General features: G+C 43.2%; 1 protein-coding gene across 3 annotated transcripts; it reads right to left on the bottom strand.

The window, feature by feature from the left end:
• Positions 1-336: 336 nt before the first annotated feature.
• Tmem267 (transmembrane protein 267) lies at positions 337-7952 on the bottom strand. Of its 3 annotated transcripts, none has more exons than XM_029544084.1 (3): positions 7933-7952; positions 3957-4338; positions 337-1597 (listed from the first exon to the last, which is right to left on the bottom strand). In XM_029544084.1, exons 2-3 carry the CDS (start codon positions 4335-4337, stop codon positions 1262-1264), a joined length of 717 nt encoding a protein of 238 aa, XP_029399944.1. In that variant the 5' UTR covers position 4338; positions 7933-7952; the 3' UTR covers positions 337-1261. The 3 variants fall into 3 exon arrangements, with proteins under 3 accessions (XP_029399944.1, XP_029399943.1, XP_021064378.1); XM_029544083.1 differs by lacking the exon at positions 7933-7952 and adding an exon at positions 7684-7788; XM_021208719.2 differs by lacking the exon at positions 7933-7952 and adding an exon at positions 7412-7514.
• Positions 7953-9005: the final 1053 nt, after the last annotated feature.

Below are 9005 nucleotides of genomic sequence, written 5' to 3'. Positions count from 1 at the left end.
AATCCCGAACCTTTCCAACAATCTACAGAACTCTGTAAAGTCAGAGCCTGGTCTGGCTGTGACATCACGTTCTGAGTTATCAACTTTCCTCGGAGAACAAGGCACACAACTCCTAGCCTTACAAATTATAAGTTAAAAAAAGAATCCTAAGAAAATGGGTATCATATATGCCACAAAGGATGGCAGGAGCTCTGGGGCAAGATATTAATATAATGCTCATATGGAACTTCACACGGAACATTTCCAGCAATGCTCTTCCTTCTGTAGGAAAGGTCAGTCATGTGAACCATCTGATCTGAAAGAACAAAAGAAACAGCAAAGTCCAGCAAAAATGACTTTATTTTGAAAAGTCTTTTATTTCTCAGTACAGAGATTATTTAAAAAATTAATTTCATACATCTTCTAGGCTAGTATGTAACAGTCTCCGTCCGCACTGTTGCAGATTTAGTGGCTGTCAGCAGTCTGCATCTGAAACGACGCCATTGCTCATGACTGCATTTGTGTTTTAAGTTTAGTGATGATCCAGTTATTGTTTTGTTAAGTCTCTTTGTCAACAAATATTTTTAAACATCCAGTCATGTTTTCCAAATCAGTGAAAAGTATGAGATTCTTGGCCAAAGACATTAACCACCACCCACCATGAATTTCGGTGAATGTAATTACAGATAATGTGATAATAATCACTTCCTAAATTGGTTTCTGAAAATATAACTTAGATTTAATGCTATTATTTTAGATAGTGCCAATAACTACTATCCACAAAACATTTTAATGTCATTACTTCAGTCAGGACCAACATTATATGAAATAATTGTTAGCTCTTGACTTATGTCTTATCATAAACATTTATTTTGCCCTCTTCATTGTCTTAGTGGCTCAGAAAAATATAAATCCAAATTAGTGATCCAGAACTTTGAGCTTTTTGGTCAGGAGATGGACTGGTTTTCAAGAGAGATGTCTAGACAATGCGTTAGATGTTAATAAGACAAAACCATTAATGTCAGACAAAGCAGCGGCAACACTGGATCCAGCATGAAATGAGGGCAAATCCAGTACTGCACTGGATACACACGTAAAGACAGAAGTGTAAGTACTGAGCATGCCTGGACAAGAGGGGCGCACAAGTACTGAGCATGCTCACAGACAAGAGGGCACACGAACTGTAAAAACTTAATAAAGTGCCTATGTTTTATAAGTTTCACTTGAATATTGGATCATCTGAACTAGTTCCTTCTCTTAGAGCCATATATATATGGTCATCTCAGACATCAATACGCACTCCGTATTTTGAAGACATCGTTTGTCTGGTCCCTGTTAAATACATCAGGCATGAACACAGGTGTGGCAGGGACAACGTGCTTATTACATAAAACGAGAAGGGCAAAGGAGGAGTTTTTCCAAATGGGCATATCCACAGGCCATGACGGATTCCATCTCGGATATGGTGTGAGGTCCAGGAAACGAATACCATCCACGGGAGAAAGCGCCACGAGTCCCTGAGCTTGAACAAGTGCAGGGCGAGCTTCACACTCAGAACCGCGACGGGTATCACAGTGGAGCAGTGAAGGAAAGGTCTCCTCGGGAGAGTCAAAGCGGCCTGGGGGAGAAGGAGCAGCTACTATCATTTCCTCCTCTGTCAAACCGCACGGCTGCCTCTCGGTATTTTAACATACCCAGCTTCAACTGCAATGCAAGCAAAGCACAACGCCGCAGGCCAGCCTAACACATGGTTTCCAAGTCAATGGCTTCCCTTCCCACTCTCTACGGTATTCTAAAGCAAAAGTGAGTTGTTGGTTTTTTGGTTTTTTGTTTTTTTTTTTTTTCTGGTTTCTTGAGACAGGGTTTCTCTGTGTAGCCCTGGCTGTCCTGGAACTCACTCTGTGGACCAGGCTGGCCTCGAACTCAGAAATCTGCCTGCCTTTGCCTCCCTAGTTTTTTTAACTTATAAAAAATATATATCAGATGACAAAAGAATGGCTAGCATATCCTTTGCATTAACAATGAAATGAAGGTTTTTGATTTTATGAGTTTCTCAGTATTGGCTTTAAACATCACAAACCTAATTTATATCCCAAGCATGTGATTTATGTAATTAAGGTTTAAATAATATTTAAAATTAAAACATTTCTGTGTATTTAAGTGTATATATCTTTACTTGATGAGCCATCTTTCCAGCCCTACTCAAAGTTGTTTTTCCCCTGAGATTTAACTTTAAAATTTTTCCCTTTATGTGTGTCTGTGTGTGTAAGCCAGAAAAGGGCATTGGGTCCCCTGGAACTGGAGTTAGAGGCAGTTGCGATCTGCCACCCGTGTGTTGGAAACTGAATCCAGGTCCTCTGGAAGAACAACCAGTGCTCTTAATCACAGAGTCATCCTTCTGGTCCTATTTTAAAGTTTCTGGTTGATAAATGATATTTGTACATGTCTAAGGAGGTCAATGTGACAGTTCCTACATGTATATAAAGCGTGATGGTTGTATAACAGTAAGTGGTATAGCCTTCACTTCAGCAATTAACATGTGCGTGTGTGCTGAAAATACAACCTGTACTCTCTGGCTACTCTGAAGCAGACGTCGTTTACTACAGTGCCAGAGACATTGGGAGTTCTTCCTTCTGTCCAGCCTCAACCCTGTGCCTGTGACTCATCCTCGCTCCATCCCTTCCTAGTCTATAATTTGTGCTTTTTAAGAACTTTTTAGCCGGGCAGTGGTGGCACACAACTTTAATCCCAGCACTTGGGAGGCAGAGGCAGGTAGATTTCTGAGTTCTAGGCCAGCCTGGTCTACAGAGTGAGTTCCAGGAAAGCCAGGGCTATACAGAGAAACCCTGTCTCGAAAAACCAAACAAAACAAAACAAAACAAAACAAAAGAACTTCTTGAAACATCTAAGAGTATATACACACAGCAAATAAAATATTCCTTCATTAATGCAGGGCAAAGGGAGAATTTATAACTGTTTTATTATAGCCATAAAGACATTCAGAATTTCCTACGAACATTTGAAATAACATTCTCTTGTTATTTAAGTTATTGCTCCCTATGCTAAAGCTGAGGGAGTAGAATATTCACTTTCATTTAAAGGGGAAAAAGCGAAAACTTATCTTGAATCAGTATTTATTCCTCCTTCCTGACTGAGCTTCAGGGTCAATGACTCTGACACATCCTTTGATTCTGACAAAACGAAGAAGTGACACTTTATCCACCAGTGGGCAGATAGTTACTGAACACAAGGTGGACCAGGCCAGTGGCTAACAAGGCAAAATCCTTGCTTTGAGCCTATACTTCTTTTCTGAAATGTGTGTAAATCATAGCATATAAAAGGCAGGAAAATCTTTTGATATTTAGAAAATATAATATTTAGAAAATGTTAACTAAGATACTATTTTAAGTTTAGCTTAACTTTGCAAGGCTTGTCATTACAAAGCTAAACATTTGAAGGCCCCAATATGATTTTTGATTTCTCCACCAGAGACTACTGTAGCCAGTTTGTTGAGATGCATATTTTTGGCCTTAAGTGAGACTGGAGAAGTTAAACCAACTTAAGTCATTCCCCAGGAGTGACTTAATTATTCATTAATGGCATGCACAGGAGATGTACAGTAAGACATAAAGAGTAAGGAGAGTGTAAGTATGGTTATGAAGACAGAACACTGACCCGGGAAGACTAGGAGCGACAACCGTTCACTTTCACCAGTTGCTCCATGGGCCAGCACTGGACCTCTCAGAACAATTAATAGTTCTTACTTATGTCTATACGGGCCTTTGTGACAGCAAATTTGATTAGCACCATGTCTCTTGCATCTTTAGGGACGTGTAGACACCCCCCCAAAAGTTGAATGAATTAATTTTCCTATTTTAAAGTTAAGACATCCTTTCTAGCTTATGATGGCTATAAAGATCAGCAGGGCAGTACCAAAGACATTAAAGCCAGAAAAGTTGACTACACTGACGTCTTACCTGCAAAGATAAGGATCTAGCTTGAAAAAAATGGTCCACATCAATGACAGACGCTAAGAATCCTGCTAAGAGAACTTCTCCGAAGTCAGACTTCTTCCTGATTCCAGTGACTACTGCCCATGACCACATGCCGATCACTCCGTGTACTATGTTATCTGAGAGGGCACGAAGCCAGTCATTGTGCTGAATTATGGGAAACCGAAGAAGTCTGTCGGCCACTAGGCAGAAGATCCCCAGACCGATGCTGGAAATGAGGGATTCTGTGCTACAGCACGGCGGTAAAGCACGAGTCTTTTCAACTTTGGATGCCATCGTAAGCTGTGTCAATATGGTAAAAGCCATCAGGAACCAACAGGCAATCCTTGTTCTCATCCCCTGCATCCTAAAATAGAAACCAAAGAAAAATATGGACGACAGGATCACAATATACGTAAACAACCAACATCGGCAGAGAAAAATAGTGTCCCTTACATGGCGTACAATATGCTGTATGGTCAAAATTAATAAGTCAGTTTTACAGGAGAAACAGTTTATGCAGTACCAAGAAGAATTTCAGAAAGCCCATTGAATGTTATTTTTTTCTGGCTAGGCATTTAAAGAACTCCGTCAGGATGTATATGATTAGGCATCCATTGTATCTGTGCACTGGCTCAGCCATAACCACCACTGGAAGTGGCGAGTCATGACCCCAGCACAGTTGCTTGATTGACACAGTTCCAGCAAAGCTAGGAGGTTAGCTGCCACCGCTGTCCTTCTCTCTCTTACTTTTGGGTTTTGGTCTCTGCATGTTGGGTGATTGTGAACTTCTGCATTATGATACATTTTATGTCTTCTCCTGAGGAAAAAAAAATTCTGAGTCTTTTTAGGAAAATCCTTAAGTTAACTTTATCTGGCCGCTATTTGGAAGGTTTCCTTATTCCCTGGAGATCATTAAACACAGATAGGCACATAGCTAGATGAGGCCATTACTTCAGGAACCTTTCTTGGGATATCTGCCCTGAGCAAACTTAAAACAGTATACTTGGTGCAGGGTAGACAAAGACAATTGACAAACCCTGACTGGCCAGGGGACTAGGTTACATATTCAAGGCCTCTTCTTATTATAGGCTTAGAGAACTCTGAAAACATGGTTTAAAGACAGGGGGTCCTACAGGTTACATCTCTGGAGGAATCAAACTCAGTAAGACTAAAATAAACTTTTCCTACTTTATAGCATTGATAATGAAACACATAGTAAAAGAAGTTAGGTATTACTATTTGCTATTCATAAAAGACCCGTTTAGATATTTTCTGTTTGTCTGGAGTGGTTAAAACACTGCTAGCCTAAAAGCAGGCTGTCATATAATAAATGTGTTTGATTTGGAGGAGCTGTTGTTTAGATTCTTTAAATTGGAGTTACAGGGATAATAATAATAATAATAATAATAATAATAATAAAAGATCTGTTTGTATTTTCTAGTTGTAACCGAACTTGTAACCCTGGACATGTAATGAAAAAAATCAAACACATAATCTGCTCCATTTGAATAACCATTAGTCTGTTTTTGTTCTGTGAATCTTGTATAAATAAAGAAGGATGTGGCTGCTCATCAGTCAGAGCAGCAGAAATGTCTTGATTTCTAATAAGTCAGAGCCACGGAAGTGACCTGATGGCTAGCCAGTCAGAGCTGTGAAAACCCCCTGACTCCCTCTCTCCCCTCACCTTCTCCTTATCTCTCCAGGCCTCTCTGTCAGCAAAGACCCTAAGACCCTAGGCTGAGGAACCCTCCCCCCCCCAAGAAGGGGCAGTGCACCCAACAACTGTTTCTGTATTTTTGAAAAACAAATGTCTCCTTTTAGGTCTGGAGAGATGTCTCAGTGGCTAAAGCACCTTTGCTGCTCTTTCAGAGGACCTGAAACACCTATAACGGGCCGCTCATAACTGCCTAGGATTCCTGGTCTAGGGGATCTGCTACTTTCTTCTGGCCCCTATGGATGGATACGTATATGCACACACATGGTGCATATGCATGTACAAATAAATACCTAAGTCTTGAAAAAGAAAAAGTCTCTTCTTTTTGGGAAAAGTGCTTGTCCCAATACCTAAACGCCAGTGCCTGCCTCCCTAGCAGTAGTGTACACTGTAGTGATAAGGGTCACCCAAGCTAAGCCTGCCAGCCTCCTTTTCCTAAGTAAACCTGATGTGGACTGGTCCACCTTCCCTTGGAGGCCACAGCTGGGGACAGGAAAACCCTAGAGAAGAATCCCAGAATCCCAGCATTCTGCAGGCAAGGGGTAGGTGGATCCCCTTTGAGTTCTGGATCCACATAGAGAGACCCTGTCTTTAAAAGTATCTCAAAGAAATACAAAGACAAAAAGCTAATAACGAAGACATCAAGTCCTTGGCTGCAGTGTCCAAGGTTTTCAAGCATGGCCAAGTTTCTATAGGTCGCCCTTCACTTCTAAGAGCTACTCTTCTATCTCCCCAACAGACACCTCTTTTAGCTATTGCCCAGAACAACAAACTCCAAACCTTGAGCTCTTATGAAAAGGCAAGGGGGCTGGAGAGATGGCTCAGTGGTTAAGAGCACTGTCTGCTCTTCCAGAGGTCCTGAGTTCAATGCCCAGCAAGCACATGGTGACTCACAACCATCTGTAATGGGATCTGATGCCCTCTTCTGGCAGGCAAGTATACACACAAATAGAGCACTCATAAACATAAAATAAGTAAACCTATTTTTTTTTTTTAAGGCAAGCATAATTCTGTGCTGAGTTCTAATCTGCCCACTGAAATAAATGATTGGTCCATTTGTCAAACGCTTCAGTGCTGTGCGCCACATCTGAGTTTTAAACATTTTTAATTTTTGGATTATTTGCCTGCACCTGTAGTGCTTGCAGAGGTCAGAAGAGAGGATGGGATCCCCTGGGACTGGAGTCACAGTCTTGTGAGCTGCCATGTAGGTGCTTGGAACTAAAACCCGGTCCCTGCAAGAGCAGCCAGTCCCTTGCATGGACAAACAGACCACAGTTCTTCATACTGTTCTCTACTTTTCTGTATGTTTGACACTTTCACTTAGAAACGTTTTAAAACAGAATCTAACGGCTCTCCAGCAGGTCAGAGGTTGTTTGGATGGTGTGTGTATGTGGGGGGCATTTGGGAGTACAAAGTGCTGGATGCAGGTCTATTGTCCCAGTACTCAGGGAAAAATCACAAGCTCCGATATTCCCAGATCTACATTCCCAGCTCAACAGGAAGGGCATAGAGAAGACCATGTCTCAAAAAGCAAACAATCAAACAACATTATCACAACAAAGAAAAACACCCCCTGTCTCAAATTGCCTTTATTAGGCTTTACAAACCAGTCCTCAAACTATATAGTTGCGGTGTAAGTTAACACATTTAAGTTGGGTGCCAAAATATCAAATGCAGATTTCAGACCTAATGTTGGTAATTAACAAAAGGAATAAACACAAACCTTTTTTCACTTCACCATAACTCTAAGGCCATCAGATCTCTCTCCGCATGTAAAATAGCGCTTGTGACTACTACAAATAAAATATACAATTAAGCGTTTCAACATGTTTCCAATTCCTCAACTCAGGCTTTTCTGAAGTCCGTGTGATCTAGTAAGTTTTAGATTTAAAAAAAAATAGATTTCTAAAATGTAGACTGTCAAACTGGACAGGAAGCCTTGGTACTTAGCTAACTCGGGGCGCTTAGGGCTCTTCTGCTCACACACACACCCACCAGCTCCCAGCTTCGGGTTGGAAAAAGCGCGAATCCCGGGAGAGCAGCGTCTACGGGGTCCGGAGGGCGAGAGAGGGAGGACAGGGTAGGTAGGGAGGTGGGAGGCTCTGGGTCAACCCTGAGCCTGTCTCCCCCTAAGCCCGCAGCCCTGACCCGGGACTTGATCGCTTTGCCCAGCTCCGGCCTCCCTCTGGACGCACCGCGGTCCATCTGTCCCTGCCCGCCCGGCAAGCCGCAGCTCAGCCCTACCCAGCGCGCTCCGCGGTCGGCGGGCGAGCCAACAGCGCCCCGCCCCTCGGCCGCACCATAGAGAGGCGCGCGCCGGCTGGCCAGAGCGGCCGGGTCCTCCGGGTCCCCGCGGACGCCGGGATGCCGGTTCCTCGCGGAGCGGCGCGGGTCGCTCACAGGATGAGTCCGAGCCGGTGGCTGCCGTGTGTTCTACACGCCCCTAAAGCCAGACGGAAAAGTGGAAAACGTCCTGTCGGTTTCTTTGCTTATTGCGTATCGAATCACCCACCTCTCCACGATGCGCCCATGTGATGGCAGGCAGCCAGGATGGAGAAGTCCCCTCACCGGTTTCGGGGCACACCGTGGGTCTGGGGCTCGATGGCTCAGAAGTTCCTAACTTCCTTCAGTGGGTGCCACAGGTCAGACGAAGCAGGATCGCGCGACTTGTCAGACCAGACACACCGCAGTGTATCACCGCCCCCTTGGGGATTTCTCAAGTCTTTGCCACACAGTGGCGGGGGCGACGCGGGGGTTGGGAGGCGGCTGGTCTTAGGCCATCTAGGGCATAGCAAGAAGGCTCAGCGGTTAGGAGCACTGACTGTTCTTCCAGAGGGTCCTGAGTTCAATTCCCAGCAACCATATGGTGGGTCACAACCATCTGTAATGGGATCCGATGCCCTCTTCTGGTGTGTCTGAAGAGAGCAATGGTGTACTCATACATAAAATAAATTAATAAATAAATCTTTAAAAAAAAACCAAAACAACAACAACAACAACAACAAAAAAAACAACCAAAACTACTTACTGATCATGTTGGGAACAAAGAGCAATCCTAACTGGACTCGGATCCCTATTCTGAAACTGGATGTGTGTGTGTGTGTAGATAGATATCTTACTGTCTTGGTGAGGCAGCTGCTATCTTAGCACAACAAAACATCTGGTGTGAAATAGCCCAAAGATGTCCAAAAGGAACATTCTTTACTCTTCCTACGTCCTCAAAACAAGTATCATGGAAAACAAGGCCAGCAGTATTCATGATAATTGGACTCTTCAGTTTCAAGCAAACTCCTGGGTCACCAAACATACCCTGAAAA

The sequence above is a fragment of the Mus pahari genome, chromosome 11 (genome assembly GCF_900095145.1).
Source record: "Mus pahari chromosome 11, PAHARI_EIJ_v1.1, whole genome shotgun sequence".
In the NCBI taxonomy this organism is placed as follows: domain Eukaryota; kingdom Metazoa; phylum Chordata; class Mammalia; order Rodentia; family Muridae; genus Mus; species Mus pahari.
This window is presented reverse-complemented; position numbering and strand designations above follow the sequence as displayed.

Bases quoted from the DNA above. Each gene is read 5' to 3' on its own strand.
- Tmem267 (XM_029544084.1), bottom strand. From the start codon at position 4,337: ATGCAGGGGATGAGAACAAGGATTGCCTGTTGGTTCCTGATGGCTTTT. The intron at 1,598-3,956 runs GTAAGACGTCAG...CTTCTCCCCCAG, and splicing joins CTAGATCCTTATCTTTGCAG to GCCGCTTTGACTCTCCCGAG.